At 43.2% G+C, this 19,017-nt stretch overlaps 1 protein-coding gene across 1 annotated transcript in view; it reads right to left on the bottom strand.

The window, feature by feature from the left end:
• The window catches only part of LOC115141801 (calcium-binding protein 8), a 54,228-nt gene extending 39,976 nt beyond the window's left edge, over positions 1–14,252 (bottom strand). The window contains exons 1-2 of the mRNA XM_029681001.2: positions 14,050–14,252; positions 1,654–1,778 (exon numbers count right to left, since the gene is read on the bottom strand). Coding sequence (XP_029536861.2) covers positions 1,654–1,778; positions 14,050–14,234 — 310 coding nt within the window. The 5' untranslated portion in view covers positions 14,235–14,252. The remainder of the gene's footprint in view (positions 1–1,653; positions 1,779–14,049) is intronic.
• Positions 14,253–19,017: the final 4,765 nt, after the last annotated feature.

Raw genomic sequence — 19,017 nt, 5'->3', positions numbered from 1 at the left:
TGCTGTCGGTGCTGTATGTCTCTGTAAATGATAATCTCATACACACATCTTGCCTGACCTTTCAGAGACAGCAGCAGTAGCAGTAGCAGCACAGATCGACAGAGGCAAGACTACCTGGTACACAAAGATCTCTACCCAGACCATCACCTATTCTACACGCTGCAGCGCTCAGAGCACTACACACACACACACACATACCAACCACACACAAATCAGACAGTCCACATCACGCAGAACAAGACACAAAGGGAAACCACATCCCCTCTCCAACAGGCTGAGAGTTTAACAATGTGTAGCTGTACTAAAGCTGACTGACGACAACGTGCTGTATGTGGTGAGTCACATAGTTCACCCCAGTGCAGTTACACTGTATCACGTTAATGGCCATAGATAAAGACACTTACAGGTAGGAACACCAAATGGCCTCAGTAAATATCCCCATGGTGGAAATGGTGAGGATGCTAAATGGTAGCTTTGTGTAAGCTATTATGGATAAACTAATAAGCCAAGGAGATGATTGCTAATCATTACTGTAGTGTAGTGTGTATATATGATCAATAACTTTGTCTTTATTTCTGCTGACAGAGGTGCAGTATATGCGTATTTGTCCATTGCATTGATTGACCTTATGAGGACCTCCCAATAAGAACTATATACATTACCCAATTCATTACATTTACCCAATACATTACCGCTGTCCCCAAACAACTTAACAAATCAAACTACAGAAAGCCATGCAGTGCAAACTGCCAATATTGCTGTAGCATAATAACACCACTCTGACTTTGACAGAGTAGGTGGCTATTAGCCATTTACGGTGCACTCTACATCCAATTTGCCATAGACACCTTAAAGGAAAACTTTTTGGGACTATGTCAACAATGGACTAATGAAACAAATATCAAAAGATAGTTTTAGGGTGGAAGTTTCCTTTAATGTGACATCATTGGATTATTACAGTATTTGTGGTTGAAGCGTGAGTGTAGTTCATTATGAGCACTGTGATGATGTTAATAATAATAATATCGATCAGGCCTGGGCTAGGCTCCACCTCCGGCCTGGCCAGTGGAGTGATTAGTCTCAGAACGACGTACAGAACACACACAAGACAAAACAAAGACTCATAAACACAGACTCAGCTACTGCCTCTAATTAATGTCAAAAACAGAGAGGGCTTCTAGTGGTGTGATAAGTGATGTTAGGAAAATGTAGTCATATTTAAGAAGGTTCATAAATGGTTTGTTGGCTCCAGCGACAGGAGCAACTGGTGTTTTGACTGGTCCAACCTCACTGATTCATGTCAAAACTGTGTTTAGGCTCAGAATACTGTCTTACTACTTATCCCATTACTCTCTCTAGCCTACTGTTTATACTGCCCGTATCAAACACCCAAACCCCAGCCTTCCTCAAAGTCCCTCTATGCCCCTCACCAGCCAAATCCACAGTCCCAGTCCTAATCTCTATCCCCTCTCACCCAAACCAACTAACCAAGCCCAACCCAACCCAACCCAACATAACCCAACATAACCCAACCAAGCCCAACCCAACCCAACATAACCCAACCAACCCAACCCAACCCAACCCAACATAACCCAACCAAGCCCAAACCAACCTAGCCCCAGTAGTACCAGCCCAAGCCCTGAGGGGACTCACCGTTTAGCTCCTCCTCAGAGATGCTGGCCAGCTGGTCACAGTCGTTGTCCTCAGACAGAGAGTGACTCAGATAGTTCCCCTTGTACAGCAGCCCTGCCGTCACATGGTGGAACGGCATCTTGTCCCTGAGAGAGAGAGAAAAAGGGTGGGGGATTAGTTTAAGAACAGATCAGAACATGAGAGAGAGAGAGAGATACATCTAATGTTATGTGTCACATGCTTCATTAAACAACAGGTGTAGACTAACAGTGAAATGCTTACTTACGGGCCCCTTCCAACAATGCAGAGAGAAAAATAGATCATAGAAAAATAATAACACGAGGAATAAATACAGAATGAGTAACGGTAACCTGGGTAACTGAGATAGATATGTACATATAGGTAGGGATAATGTGACTAGGCAACAGGATAGATAATTGACAGAAGCAGCAGTGTATGTGATGAGTCAAAAGAATTAGTGCAAAAAAGGGTCAATGCAGATTTCAAAGATTTGATTGAGTTACAGTTCCTAATCTATGGATTTCACGACTGTGAATACAGATATGCATCTGTTGGTCACAGACACCTTAAAAAAGTAGGGGTGTGGATCAGAAAACCAGTTAGTATCTGGTGTGACCACCATTTGCCTCATGCAGCGCGACACATCTCCTTTGCATATAGTTGATCAGGCTGTTGATTGCGGCCTGTGGAATGTTGTCCCACTTTTCTTCAATGGCTGTGCGAAGTTGCTGGATATTGTTGGGAACTGGAACAAGCTGTCATACATCATCCAGAGCATACCAAACATGCTCAACGGGTGACATGTCTGGTGAGTACGCAGGCCATGGAAGAACAGGGACATTTTCAGCTTCCATCATTTGTGTACAGATCGTTGTGACATAGGGATGTGCACTATCATGCTGAAACGTGAGTTGATGGTGACGGAAGAATGGCACGACAACGTGCTTGTCACGGTATCTCTGTGCATTCAAATTGCCATAGATAAATTGCAATTGTATTCGTAGTCCGTAGCTTATGCCTGCTCATACCATAACTCCAATGCCACGATGGAGCACTCTGTTCACAATGTTGACATCAGCAAACCTCTCGTCCATACAACGCCCTATACATGGTCTGAGATTGTGAGGCCGGTTGGACGTACTGACAATTGAATGCTCCCTCAAAACTTGAGACATCTGTGGCATTGTGTTGTATGACAAAACTGCACATTTTAGTGTGGCCTTTTATTGTCCCCAGCAAAAGGTGCACCTGTGTAATGATTATGCTGTTTAATCAGCTTCTTGTTACGCTACAACTGTCAGGTGGATGGATCTTTGCAAAAGAGAAATGCCCAAGGATGTAAAAAATGTGTGCACAACATTTTAGAGAAATAAGCTTTTTGTGTGTATGAAAACTTTCGGGGATCTTTTATTTCAGCTCGTGAAACATGGAACCAACACTTTACATGTGCGTTTATAGTTTTGTTCAGTATATTTAACTAACTATATAGCAGTTTTATGGCTTGAGGTTTAAGCTGTTCAGGGTCCTTTTGGTTTCAGGGCCTTCCTCTGACACCGCCTGGCATAGAGTTCCTAGATGGCAGGGAGCTTGGCCCCTGTGATGTACTGGGTCGTACGCACTACCCTCTGTAACGCTTTGCATTCTAATGCCAAGCAGTTGCCATACCAAGCGGTGATGCAGCCAGTCAAGATATTCTCAATGATGCAGCTGTAGAATGTTCTGAGTATTTTGAGGGACCATGCCAAATGTTTTTAAGCCTCCTGAGTGGCTTGTTGTGCCTTTTTCACGACTGTGTCGGTGTGTGTGGACTCTGATAATTCCTTAGTAATGTGGTCACCTAAGACCTTGAAGCTCTCGACCCGCTCCACTACAGCACCATCGATATGGATGTGGGCGTGCTCGGCCCTCCGTTTGCTGTAGTTCACGATAAGCTCCTTTGTCTTGCTGAAGTAAGTATGTGGACACGTCTTCAAATGAGTGGATTTGGCAACTTCAGCCACACCCATTGCTGACAGGTGTAAAATAAATCAATCACAAAGCCATGCAATCTCCATAGACAAGCATTTGCAATAGAATATATCTGCCCCGGTACACTGTAAGTGCTGTTATTGTGAAGTGGAAATGTCTAGGAGCAACAATGGCTCAGCCGTGAAGTGGTAGGCTACACAATCTTTCAGAACGGAACGCATGGTGTTGAAGCACATAGAGCGTAAAAATTGTCTATCCTCGGTTGCAACACTCACTACTGAGTTCCAAACTGCCTCTGGAAGCATTTTCAGGACAAGGGGTTTCCATGGTCGAGCAGTTGCATACAAGCCTAAGATCACCATATGCAATGCCAAGTGTCGAATGGAGTGGTGTAAAGCTCGCCACCATTGGACTCTGGGGCAGTGGAAACACATTCTCTGGAGTGATGAATCATGCTTTACCATCTGGCAGTCAGAGGGACGAATCTGGGTTTGGCGGATGCCAGGAGAACGCTACAATGAATAGTGCCAAACGTAGAGTTTGGTGGAGAAGGAATGGGTCTGGGGCTGTTTTTCATGGTTTGGGCTAGGCCCCTTAGTTCCGTTGAAGGAAAATCTTAACGCTACAGCATACAATGACATTCTTGACGATTCTGTGGCAAAAGTTGGGGAAGACCCTTTTCTGTTTCAACATGACAATGCCATTGTGCACAAAGCAAGGTCCATACAGAAACGGTTTTTCGAGATCTGTGTGGAAGAACTTTACTGGCCTGCACAGAGCCCTGACCTCAACCCCATCAAAAACCTTTGAGATGAATTGGAACGCCGACTATGAGCCAGACCTAATCGCCCAACATCGGTGCCTGACCTCACTAATGCTCTTGCGGCTGAATGGAAGCAAGTCCCTGCAGCAATGTTCCAACATCTAGTGGAAAACCTTCCCAGAAGAGTGGAGGCTGTTATACAGTAGCATCAAAGGGGGGACCAAGTCCATATTAATGCCCATACATTTTTACGAGATGTTTGACTACAAGGCGTCCACATACTTGGTCATGTAGTGTAAATGGCAATTACAAATCAAAACTGGAGGGTTTTCACAGATAAAAATGTATATACTGTAGTATGTATAAGCTGGAAGTAGAAGCCTAAGTGTTGTTGTCCATTAGTTTACTCCAATTAGGGGAGGGGTGGTAGGGTTAGGGGAAAATAATAAATAAGGAAAACATATTTAATAATAAAAATATTTTTTAAATAATATATATTTACAAAAATATATATTCAGTGCATTCGGAAAGTATTCAGGCCTCTTCCCTTTTTTCCCATTTTGTAACATTACAGACCTATTAAAAAATGTATTAAATTGTATTTTCTCCTCATCAATCTATACACAATACCCTGCAATGACAAAGCGTAAAACAGGTTTTTAGAACATTTCAAAAGGTTTAGAGACCTTATTCTCAAAAGTATTCAGACCCTTTGCTATTTGACTCAAAATTGAGCTCAGGTGCATCGTGTTTCCATTGTTCATCCTTGAGATGCTTCTTCAACTTGATTGGAGACCACCTGTGGTAAATTCATTGATTGGACATGATTTGGAAAGGCACACACCTGTCTATATAAGGTCTCACAGTTGACAGTGCATGTCAGAGCAAAAACCAAGTCATGAGGTGGAAGGAATTGTCCGTAGAGCTACGAGACAGGATTGTGTCGATGCACAGATCTGGGGAAGGGTACCAAAACATTTCAGCAGCATTGAAGGTCCCCAAAATCACAGTGGCCTCCATCATTCTTAAATCAAAGACGTTTGGAACCACCAAGACTCTTCCTAGAGCTGGCCGTCTGTCCAAAATCAGCAATTGTGAGAGAAGGGCCTTGGTCAAGGAGGTGACCAAGAACACGATGGTCACTATGGCAGAGCTCCAGAGTTCCTCTGTGGAGATAGGCGATCCACCCAAAAGGACAACCATCTATGCAGCACTCCACCAATTAGGCCTTTATGGTAGAGTGGCCAGGCGGAAGCCGCTCCTCAGTAAAAAGCACATGATAGCCTGCTTGGAATTTGCCAAAAGGCACTTAAAGGACTCTCAGACCATTAGAAATAAGATTCTCTGGTCTGATGAAACCAAAATTTAACTCTTACCTTAACGCCAACAGTCACGTCTGGAGGAAATCTGGTCAATCCCTAAGGTAAAGCATGGTGGTGGGAGCATCGTGCTGGGGGGGATTTTATTCAGCGGCAGGGACTGGGAGACTGGTCAACTTCGAGGGAAAGATGAATGGAGCCAAGTACAGAGAAATCCTTGATGAAAACCTGCTCCAGAGCGCTCAGGACCTCAGACTGGGGCAAAGGTTCACCTTCCAACATGACCCTAAGCACACAGCCAAGACAACGCAGGAGTGGCTTTGGGACAAGTCTCTGAATGTCCTTGAGTGACTCAGCCAGAGCCCGGACCCAATCGAACATCTCTGGAGAGACCTGAAAATAGCTGTGCATAGACAATCCAAATCCAACCTTACAGAGCTTGAGAGGATCTGCAAGGAAGAATGGGAGAAACTCCCAAAATACAGGTGTGCCAAGCTTGTAGCGTCATGCCCAAGAATACTCAAGGCTGTAATCGCTGCCAATGGGTGAATGCCTCTTGAAATTGAAAATAAATAAATCAATAAATCCCCCCAACTTTATTTAACCAAGTAGGCCAGTTGAGAACAAGTTCTCATTTACAACTGCGACCTGGCCAAGATAAAGCAAAGCAGTGCAACACAAACAACAACACAGAGTTACACATGGAATAAACAAACGTACAGTCAATAACACAATAGGAAAACGTCTATATATAGTGTGTGCAAATTAGGTAAGATTAGGGAGGTAATACATAGGCCGCAAAGTAATTACAATTTAGCAAATAAACACTGGAGTGATAGATGTGCAGAAGATGAATGTTCAAGTAGATACTGGGGTGCAAAGGAGCAAAAAAATAAAAAAATTGGGATGAGGTAGTTGGATGGGCTATTTACAGATGGGCTATGTACAGGTGCAGTGATCTGTGAGCTGCTCTGACAGCTGATGCTTAAAGTTAGTGAGGGAGATATGAGCCTCCAGCTTCAGTGATTTTTGCACTTCGTTCGAATGAGGAGTTGAAAGAAAGAAAGAGGCTATGTGTGATATAGAAAAATATATTTTAAATCTCATAGGCCAACGGGTAAGGTAGTGTACACATTTTCAACTGAACACTCCCCCAACCACCACTCTCAATAGAGGGATATTTGTCATGCTTTGACTTGCAACCACTCTCCAACTTCAGGGGAACTAATTTCAGGATTCAGAGATGCATCACAAAAACAAATTGGTGAAGGAGGTTGCGCAATTGCACACATCATTAACCAGGGCCTGGAAAACGGCTGGAACATTAGTAAGTCCAAACGGCATGAACCTTTACTCATAATGTCCATTAGGAGTGTTGAACGCTGTCTTCCACTCATCTCCCTGTCTGATGCGCATCATATTGTACGCATTCCGTAAATCCAATTTAGAGAAAACCATAGCTCCCTGGAGTCTCTCAAAAGCTGATGACATAAGAGGAAGGGAGTAACGGTTCTTGATGGTAATGTTATTTCAACCCTGGTAATCGATACAGGGACGTAATCCCCCATCCTTCTTCCCAACAAAGAAAAAACCCGCTCCTGCACGTGAACTGTACGGCCGAATAACATCAGCCGCCAGCGCCTTCTCAATGTAACTGTTCATGGCTGCAGTATCTGGATCTAAGAGAGAACACAGCCCTCCTCTCAGGGGAGTGGTACCAGACAGGAGGTCGATGGCACAATCGTAGGGCCTGTGAGGAGGCAGTTTGCTGGCCCTTTGTTTGCTGAGGACCTGACCCAAATCGCAGTAATCCCGAGGTACGCGGGAAAGGTCAGGCTTGTCAAACCCAGCCAGAGGAACAGGAGGATCGGAAGTCTACAGACGAGCAGGGCCGGAAAGGTGTGGAGAGAGTTCCTGGCAGGTGAACTGGCATGACGGATTCCATCCCAGAACTCTTCCCGAAGGCCAGTCAATTTGAGGATTATGGGTGGAAAGCCACGGATGTCCAAGAACCAGGGGAAGTTCAGGAGAGTCCACCAGATGTAACTGGATAAGCTCCACATGGTCATCCAGAACTTGTAGCTGAATAGGCATGGTGTGTTGCTTCACCTTCCCAGACCCTAGGTTGTTGACCATCCAGCGCAGTGACCGACAACGGAGTGTCCAGCTCAGTGAGCGGCAGCCTCTGTTGGTGAGCTAATGTGCAATCCAGAAAGCAGCCAGTATCCCCAGAGTCTATGAAAGCAGGAATGTCCAACTGTTCATTGTCCCAACACAGGTTGGCCGGAAGCAAGATGCGTACCGTATCGGCCGCAGGAGACTGTATCTGACTCTCCAGAGCGGCAAGTCTGGTGCCTCCCTATTGCATCGGATCCTCTGAAGGATTTGAAGGAGAACCATAGACGAATTGAGAACCCTGACGAGGTACAGGACAAGCAGGCCCAGCATACGGCAGTGGAACAAATGAAGAATCGACTCCCTCAGCGGGGCACGAAACACTGGAACCAACTCGGAACCTGTCCTTCCTCTCATGACGACGTTCCCGAAACCGGTTGTCAATCCGGATGGCCAGAACGATAAGCTCCTCCAGAGTGTCAGGGTTGTCCCGGGAAGCAAGTTCGTCCTTGAGAACCTCGCTGAGTCCGTTCAGAAAGACTGAGTGAAGTGTCTCTATATTCCAACCGCTCTCAGCGGCGAGCGTCCGAAAATCAATGGCGTAGTCAGCTCCGCTCCGGCTGCCCGCCCAAAGTGCAATGAGTCTTTGAGCAGCAGTCCTACCACTGATGGGGTGATCAAAAACCATCCTCATCTCCTGAGTGAAGCTTTGCCAATTGAAACAAATGTCTGATTGCTGCTCCCAGATGGCTGTGGCCGAGGCCAGAGCCCGTCCTGAGAGCAAGGAGATGACATATGCCACTCTGGAACGCTCAGTGGGAAACGTTGATGCTTACAGCTCAAAGGCCGCGAACATTGGAGCAGGAACCCACGACACCTCCCAGATTGCCCCTCATAGAGCTCCGGTGCTGGGAGATGAGGCTCCCGAGGGGAGGAAAACGATGAGTTGGTAGGAAGTGGAGGGTTAGAAACCACCACAGGTTCAGCAACAGTTGCTCCTGTCTGTCCCCTCTGTAGAGTGAACACAAGAGTTCCTAAATCCTCCGACAATGTCTTCAGCCGTGCCTCATGGCGACCAATCACTGTTCCATGGTGAGTGAGAGCCGACCGTAAGTGGTGGAGCTCGGAATGTCCCTCGGACGACAGAGAAATCTTTGCTGGGTCCATTTTGAGGCTCAGGTCTACTGTGACATTAGTGCTAGTATGAACTCAGACGCAGGCTCAGAGAAACACAGCAGGCAGAGGTGAGGGCTAATCCAGAATATTTACTTAAGGTCTTCTTAGCAAAACAACAAATCAAGGGCACACGAGAACACTGAACAAACATGAGACCTGAGAAACTGGCCCAGTCCACAGAGGAACCTAAATAGTCATCCAGCGGGTGATCCTAATAACCCCAATCAGGGTCACCTGGATACTAGAAGTAACCCAAGGGTGCTCTCCAGTGGCAACCTCAAATAGTACACTCAAGGGAGAAAACTTGACCTGTGACAGTTTGTCAGTAAACGGGAAAGTGAGTGTACCATTGATTGCTACTGTCCAAGAGATCACTTTTTGTGAGATTTTAAGATTGATTCATTAAGAATAAAAGAAATCGAATTGGAACAATCAAAGAATAAAAAACAGTACTCTGTCACTGCTAATAAAGTCTTGTCTATTTTCCCGTAATTCTATAACTAGGCTAACTCATTTGTCTTGTGGCATTATTTCTCTGTGAATGTAACATACTACTGCACTCTGATCTCTGAAATACTGATGCACCCCATATGAACAGTATTCATACAATTATTGAAATGTTTTACTTATCGTAGGGCCACATTGGGTGCTAGTTTCAATTTATCTTGGGTATTTAATATCAATCAATGGCATCCCCTTGTGCAAAGAAATATAATTAGTTCACTTTGGTGTTTATATACAGTATATTGTAACTCTATGGTCCTACTATACATTAGGATTTGTCTCACGTTTCTGACACTTTAAGAGCTACTCTGTTTAAAAGGCTTGTGTAACCCAGAGCATTGCAGCAGACATGGAGTAGAATACAGAGCAGGGAGAGGATAACTAGAGAGGTCCTTCCTACTTTTGGGGTCTCCTCCAGACCCAGGGGTAGGTTAGTGATTCTCTTCCCACAGCCCCTATATCTCTGCGGGTGTAGCACTGTGAGTCTGGCAAGTGAGAGTATAGGTTAGTAAATCTATGACCATGGATAAAACAGAACTACATGTAACTGAAACAAGATGTGTGTATGAGTCCAGAGAGACAGCGCAGTGTTGGACCAACTAAACCATCCGCTACTGTATTGTATGCATTGTTCTAACAGCAGGACAGTGTTGAACAAACATAAGTGGGAAACAGTGTACTCGCTCGCACGCACACACACACACACACACACACACAGAGTTGTGCTGCAGACACTGCAGTAGATCGACCAGAAGTGGCAATAAAACCCACTTCTTATTTTATTTGTTTATGATTCAAATGCATAATGGTACCCCATTATTTACTATATAGGCGTACAATAGAGAAAGCAGAGGTGGTCTGACAGTGTACTGTATATAACAATTTGTTATTTGTCATATACCCATTACTAATGGCAAACTCATTACTAATGGCGTGCTTTGAAACCAACCTGTGAGAGACAGAGAGAGCGAGAAGCTACATTCCTCCAGATTGGAATATTATGCATCTGGGCCGACTGATTCACTAGACCACAAATTATACTGTATATTCTGGCTTGTCCTAAAGGAGTGGGTCAGAAGGCTATGCATATGCATATGTCCTGGAGGAGAGAGGGGGAGGAAAGGTGTGACCACTAGCCTGCCACCTACAGGGGGACCTAACCTCAGACCTAAGGGAGTGCTGGAAAGCATAACTAATTAACCTGTCGTCTCATTTAGGTTTGTGCCTGTGTCCAGAGGCTATTCATGACTAATCAACCTGTTATATCTCCCAAAACCGCACTAATGTCTTGAGGCATATAGAGGGGAGCAAGGCATGACCAATCAACCTGCTGTGTCAGTGAAGACCCCAACTGTGTTTGTGTGTGTGTCCTGTCCTACGGGAAGGCATGACTAATCAAACTCCAGCCTTACTACAGGCAGCAGCAGTGTTATGCATTAGCCTTCTGTGTGATGCCCGGGGATACCCGATGGCCATTCCTCACTTCCAAACCCACAGCACGCACACACACAAAGTAAATTGTATGATGGAGTTGGACATGGTATGGTATGATGTTGAGAATACTCTGAATTGGATCAGACCAACACAAAATGATCATAGGGTCACACTAAACAAAATTCCCAACAAACTTCTGAAAGATGCATTTCATGTGTCAAATATGATCAAACTTAAGTTGATTCTCACATACTGTACTGTAAGTTACAGTGCAGCAACAGCTGTACAGCACAATGCAAGACAGCCTATAGCCAAGGTCGTCACTGTTATATAGTTAAAGATGTATGGTGCTGAATATTCATCATGTAGTTTATATTGATAGTTCCTTCTGCTCATGAGAGCTCAAAAGACAAACCCTCAACACATCTCTAGTTATGACAACCCTTGACCGGTGTGTATACAGTATATATAGCCCCCCCAAAATATTATATTTTTGTTGATCGATCCTACACATACTGTACAGTAAGCAATGATAGATGAGGTATCAATGAGAGAGAGCTGAAGCTTTACATTAAGGTTGTGGCTTGACACTGGTCAATGTGGCCATGCCTGATAACTAATCTAAGGTCATAACCTGTCCATACTTGACGACACAATTCAGTCCTTCAGCATTCTCTATTGATGACCCATGTCAACACATAACGAAAGCTTCAAGTTTTAATGTAATGTGCACAAGTACAGTGAAATGCCTTTCTTGCAAGCTCCAAACCCAACAATGCAGTAATTAATATCAATGTAGCACTAAAAATAACATAAGGTAGAACAAAAACACACAAGAAATAAAAATAAGAACATTAGAAAGTAAGAAGCTAGATACAGGGTCAGTTCCAATACAATATTTACAATGTGCAGGGATACTGGAGTGATAGAGGTTGACATGTATATGATGGGTATGATGACTAGGCATCAGAATATATGATTAACAGAGTAACTAAACCCAGAACCAACATGATGCCTCCTTCACCATGACTAGTCTGGTGTAAATAAATACAGTATACAGTAGAACGCCTTTAGCCAACCACTGAAGGTAAGGTGCAGCGGGGTGACAACAGTAGCACCTCTGCTGCATTTCCTCCAGTGGACAAGTCTAAATGGCACAATGACATGATATATTTCCTCATGACACCTTATGTGAAGTGTAGTCTGGTTGGGTCGTTCCACCTCAAAAAGCACTAGAAAATAGGATTTCAACACTCACCATCTCAAATTGTTCTGAAATCGTATATATTGTTAGAACTAGAAAAGATTAGCATTCCTGCAACATTATTTTGTTGATAAATAATTTGATCTCTGACACATTAAGCTAATTGATTGCAGTCAAACTGCAAATTTTAATTTAGAAGATTTATATAATATTCAATAAATATAGTATTTAACATCGGATTTGGAAACCCCTTTTTTCTAACAATGAGTTAGACATGAGGATCCAAAGAAATGGTCTGAAGCCACCCACAGATGTCTGTAGTGACGCCTCAATCACTGAGATGCAGTGCCATAGACCGCTGAACCAGTGTCTGTAGTGACGCCTCTATCACTGAGATGCAGTGCCATAGACCGCTGAACCAGGGTCTGTAGTGACGCCTCTATCACTGAGATGCAGTGCCATAGACCTCTGCGCCACTCGGGGGCCCAGAGTAAGATGGTTTGGGATGAGTTGGACCACAGAGTGAAAAGCAGCCACTAAGTGATCAACCTTATGTGGGAACTCCTTCAAGACTGTTGGAAATGCATTCCAGGTGAAGCTGGTTGAGAGAATGCCAAGAGTGTGCAAAGCTGACATCAAGGCAAAGGGTGGCTACTATGAAGAATCTCCAATATAAAATGTATTTGGATTTGTTTAACACTTTTTTGGTTACTACATGATTCCATATGTGTTATTTCATAGGTTTGATGTCTTAACTGTTATTCTACAGTGTAGAAAATAGTAAAAAATAAATAAAAACCCTGGAATGAGTAGGTGTGTCCAAACTTTTGACTGGTACTGTAGGTACCATTGACTTGCATTGGATTTGTACCACAAATGCTAAAAAGTTTACATTTGAAACAGTGGCCAGGTAAACTAAACCAAAGCATTGGTTGCTGTCATACCTGGTCCATAGATGGCTTACAGGGTAAGAAAAGTAATATGTCCATTTGTAATTTGGATGAACGATCCCTTTAACATCCTTAAAAAATAATCACCTAATAGCAGAAACAGCACCATCTAGTGGTCTGAATTTGTAATATCAGGATGTTGAATGGGACATAAACCCAACTTCAATGACTAATTTCTCTGAACAGAGCAAAAAACAATCACCAAATTCACTGAAAATACATTATATAGGATGAAAAAACAATACTCAGAGCCGCAGCTCCATACTACTTGTCAGACAGAGATGTGATACTATATAATGGGGTGGGATTGAAGTGGGTGACTTTGGACCATTTCTTTGGATCCTCATGTCTTTCTCATTGTTAGAAAAAAGTTTGGTCCAAATCTGATGTTAGGTACTGTAATTGTTGAATATTATATGAATACTATAAATAAAAATGGCCAATTTGGGTGCAATCAATTAGCTTAATTTCTCAGAGATGAAATTATATTTCAACAAAATAATGTTTCCGGAATACTTATAAGTTATCGTTTTTTTATCGACATAATTTTTTTTAGAACAATATGAGATGGTGGGTGTCATGGCTTGCTGAAATGGAACGTCCTCTTTGAGTAATCATCTGCTATGAGCTCTACAGTTTTAATCTGAACTCTAAAAACCCATCTATGATGCCATTAAACATTAGCCACAGAAGGACAGACACTAAACTATGATTGAAGACAACTGATGTTAAAGTATGCCACCAATATTGATTACAACTCTGTTATAGTCAAGTGACAAAGGAAAAAGATTTAAAAAAAAACATATATTCTGGTCCCACATGGCAAGGGAAGTATTACTTCCGAAAATGAGAATATGAATCCCACAGCCATCCTAACTGCCAGCCCAGCCCACTACACAGGCTATACGTGTATATGAGCAGAAGGTTGTTAGAGATCCCAGTCCCTGCTGTTCTGTTGCTTACCCATACTGATCCCCATACTCTGTGGTGGGGTACAGATGTAGCACAACAGGCTCCTTCACCGGGCTCTCCATCATGTCTCTGGGGGTAGGGGTTCCTGAACCCGGTAACTCTCCCTCTCCTTCTCCTCCTACCTCAGGTACAGGTTCCTCTTTCCGACTCTGAGGCTCCTGCTCCGTCACTTCCATCAGACGTTTCTGCAGGCAGACTCCTAGTCCCAAACACAGCTGCAGCAGCAGGCTGCCTGTCCCCGGACAACTGAGCCCGACTGCTGCCTCACGAATTTGGGCTTCTCCCAAAGCAGCAGCATCAGTATCCGGAAATACGTTGATAATATATGAGCCGTGGAAGAGGCAGTATAGTGGCTCTCTCACTCACTCACTCACTCATCCACTCACTGACTCTCTCACCCTCTCCCATTATCTTTCTCTGTCTCTATTTCCCCCTCTCTCTCTCTCTCTCTCTCTCTCTCTCTCTCTCTTTTACTCACTCACTCAGGCAAACATTCCTCCACATGTGGAACAAGGTTGAAGACTCATTAGTGAGTCCTGACTCCCAATGACTGCAATAGCCTTTAGTCTGCGGCTGCGCTCCCGCTCATACCTAGCTAAGTGTATTCACAGTGCGTCGCGACAACAAATGTTGCAAAAGTCTACCTGGTGCGCCACATGTGTAAAAAAATAAATAAAATAAAAAGTGACAAGCGGGCGTCACGGAAGACTCAGCGGTAGAGGAGCACCGATAGCGCCTCACAGCCCCGCGGGAGGGACACTCAGCTCGCTGTTCTAATGAGATGTGTGAAAATAGAAATTCACACCTCCAGAACAACACAGCTATCCAGAATAATTTCTGGTATATTGTTAACCACACACTCATCATCAGTATGATAGAGGGTCAGTGTTGACATGGAATGATCTGATAATCAAAATGCATTGGTATCAATTATTCATCTCCGTCAGTCACTGAAATGTCATGGCATTTTGATGGGTCTTTTCGTATTTACATTCATACCATGGTAGGCCTGCCCTACAAGATCGAAATGATGATGCAGTTCTGTGATTAGTCTACAGTTTTTTTCTTTATCTACTCCACAATATCAAAATAAATGTTATATTTATCGATTTTAGAATCAAGCCTATTCTCTATCATAATAACACCAATAGAAAAATGTAAGTATGATGGTCTGATGAAGACTGTTCTGTTAAGCCTACTCAGAGGATAAATTCGATTACATTTGAAAGATATAGCACACATTTAAGCGATTTGAAAATTCAAACATCATACCGAAACTGTCAATCCATTCAAAATGATCGGCACGTTCCTCTGTCAATCATGCTAGACAGAGGAACTTAGGCTATTAAATAACAACAGGTGCAGAAGAACCAGTAAATACTTAGGCAGTCAGAAATAGGCTATTTCCAATGGGTACAGATAAGTTCAAATGTTACTGAATATGACTCAAATGTTATCTTGAATTCCAGATGTACCTTTCAGGGGAGCAGTGGGTTGTCTTTGAAAGCGATTAATCAAATCCGTAGTCGATAGGATCCCCTAATTAGACGAACTGGGATCCAGTTTAAATACCTCGCCTGAGGTAAATGATGGTTGTTTTTTTATTGTTGCAATAAGCTACAATGTGGAACCATTTTTCTACCACAACAAAAGGATGCGTTGGTTGATCGTCTTTCTGTTGACAAGTCCATGCGTAGCTTACTGGGAACATTCACTGCCCCAGTTCCAGCCGGCGCAATCAAACAGTTGCACTTTTGGACCAAGTCCCATCAATTTTCACAGCCCCTATCCGTCCACACCATATCCATATGCTACAGTGATATAGGTTCTCGCCGCTCAGAAAATGTTGTCTAAGTAACCCAAGCCGTTTGTTTCGTGTAACTGTCCTATAGCTGCCAGATTTATTGGTGCCAAACGCCTGGAGAGATTGATGATAGAGCCTTCGGCGGCGTTCAAGGCGAAGCTCCTACACAATCAATTTCTCAGGACGCTTTAGAGTTCGGTGTTTAACGGTTGTTTGCCTCTCCAATCCACCTTTCGGTGTCAATTCTAGGGTTTTCTACTGAAAAACAGGTCTTATCCTTGCAAAAACGGTTCAGTCATAATTTCTTCTTCCACAGGCTGTTGTTAACCAATGTGTCGCCCGCGCTCAACAAGGACAGACTGACCAGCGGAGAGTCATTACTCTGGTTTAGCACTGCACATCCGTTAGATCTGCGCGCCTTATTGAAATGTGGGCTCATTTGCATCCCAATCTGCAACCATTAGGGAACTTAACTATTCTTTTTTCTTTTTTATTATTCATAGCCTACGCCCTTTTGAGTTTACAAAGGGCTAACATAGCCTATCAATTCTCATCCATACGTTTGAGTAAATTTATATGATATGGTCATTGGTCACCTAAATCCAGCTCATGCATGTTCTTCAATACTTCGTTTAATTTTCCCTTTAGCTGTTTTAGACTTTCAGGCTATTCATTTTCAGAAGATTAAATGCACGGTATATTTAACATTCCAGAGACTCCTGTTGTAACATTATAACCTGCATGAATAAAGACTGCTATGGATTTCACAGTCACCAACAGAATGATTTTCATCTTCCCCACTAAACTGAACCGTATCTCCAGAAATTCTCTAGACAGGCACTGCTCCCTGGTTAACAGGGGCAGACTGGGACCAAAAAATGGTCTCTGGCATTTCTGACACACCAGGCAATTATTTTCTGTTATGCCACTCACGGCCAATTTTTTTTCCTAGAGGCCCCCTCAAAGGCCCATTTTTCTTGCCAGTTAATGATATTTTTTGTCCTAAAAACTCATGTTAGACAGACCCCCTGATCAAAAAGAATGTACCCAGTTAACATCACATTCCCTATGGCTCTATAGCTGAGTGGTCCCACTATCAGTAATAAGTTGGTTTCTATTAATATTTAATTAAAATATATCCCAGGGATTTCGTGTAGCTTCATAATAAAGACTACATTAAATGTGCGGCTAATTCCCATGTGTCTGGATTGGGAGAGAAAAGTTGCTTATGTCATAATAAAAGTCAGTTCTGATTTGTAACTTGTGAGAGGCCTGTAGTATAGAGGCAGCCAGCTTTAAGTTTGACATACTTATCACATTTTTCATTTCATGGTCATTTAGACAGTTAAATTAGAAAGCATCTCTATCCTCGTCAGGTTCCACATAATTGTTCACTCCTGTGTGACTGAGAAAGACTCTTCATGAGTCTGCTGTGGACATGGCAATGTTAAGCTATAGTGGGGAATTGTAAAAATAATTTTTAACACCCACAAAGTTTTTGTATCCACAATCATTAGTTTCATGAATACCTTAACTTACAGTCTTTCATCACTGTAGGTGTTACAGAGACCATGTGGATCCAGGCAAAACGTGGCAAAATACCAGATAGAATTGTGAATCCTTTCTGGCTGCTGTGTTGTCTGTGCTGTGGGAATATTTGCAGTAAGCAACTGAAACTATTGACAGCTCATTATTAAGGCAAATTAAGCATACAGCAAAAGCTAATTAAGTATAATATTCAAGTACAGTGGAGATTGTTTTCCTTTTCAAGATTTTGCTAATTCACTCCTCATTATAACCTTTTCCTCTCTCTCTCACACACACACACACACACACACACACACACACACACACACACACACACACACACACACACACACACACACGCAGGCGCGCAAATGAGAATCCCCCACACTTCTCACACCTTCCGTTAGCTCTTAGCTCAATCTCTCCACCAGCTGCCTCAGAAGGCTCATCTCATGAGAACTGTGTGTGTGTGTGTGTGTGTGTGTGTGTGTGTGTGTGTGTGTGTGTGTGTGTGTGTGTGTGTGTGTGTGTGTGTGTGTGTGTGTGTGTGTGTGAGAGAATAATGTTTCTATCTACAGAAACAATTTTAGAACAATCTGAGATGGTTGGCGTCATGGCTTGCTGAAATAACAGAGTGACCCCTGTGTGTGCATAATAATGATCATATCATTTGGTAGGTACTTATATGTGTCCTGTTTCACACATATAAGTGTGTATTATACACATGTGTCATTTGGAAATATGTTTTTTTGGATATCCCAACTCCCACTGAGACAACCTTGGAGAGTAGGGTCATAGCCAAGGTTAGCCTATATCATGTGAAGGAGGCTGGATCTAGAGCCTATGGAAGCTGTGGATTAGCTGACTTGAAATATCAAATCTGGCCCAAAAACACCTGACAACAGCTGAGGAGATATGTTGGCATCTCTACACCATCTCTGTAACAACGTAGGATCTTCCTGCCAATCAAACGGCACCATGAGACATTGGCCATTGGACATGGTGCCAGGCAGGCTGCATCATATCATCAGGTCTGCTGCTAACCCTGTTGAAATAGGTTGTTCGGCCAATCAGTGAAAGCCAAGATGACCTGCAAAGACATTTCAATTGGGTTTAGTCATAGCATCAAGGGACAGAGTAAATGTATGGATTCTGAGAGGGAAGCTATAGTGTCAAGGGACAGAGTAAATGTATGGATTCTGAGAGGGAAGCTATAGTGTCAAGGGACAGAGTACATTTATGGATTCTGAGAGGGAAGCTATAGTGTCAAGGGACAGAGTACATTTATGGATTATGTCCTGAGAAATCCTCCATACAGTTTAGGAGTTAAGAAAATGGTCCCCTTTAGGATTTACATTATTGTGGTGCAGATGTGAAGGTTGACTATAAACCGAGTTGACATGCTACGGGTGTTTTTAAAGTGAGTGAGCATCCCTGTAGGTTTAGTGCATTACCACTCCCACTCTAATCAAACCATGTCTGGGCGTTTGGAGATAGGCCTCCTGTCCCTCAAAAGCTCCCAATCTTGTTCTGAATACCTCCAAAACAAAGGTCATGTGGGTTGGTAAGAAGAATTACCCCTCTCCCCACCTGTGTGATTACTACCTCTGAGGATTTAGAGCTTGAGG

This window comes from Oncorhynchus nerka, linkage group LG14 (assembly GCF_034236695.1).
Source record: "Oncorhynchus nerka isolate Pitt River linkage group LG14, Oner_Uvic_2.0, whole genome shotgun sequence".
Taxonomy (NCBI): domain Eukaryota; kingdom Metazoa; phylum Chordata; class Actinopteri; order Salmoniformes; family Salmonidae; genus Oncorhynchus; species Oncorhynchus nerka.
This window is presented reverse-complemented; position numbering and strand designations above follow the sequence as displayed.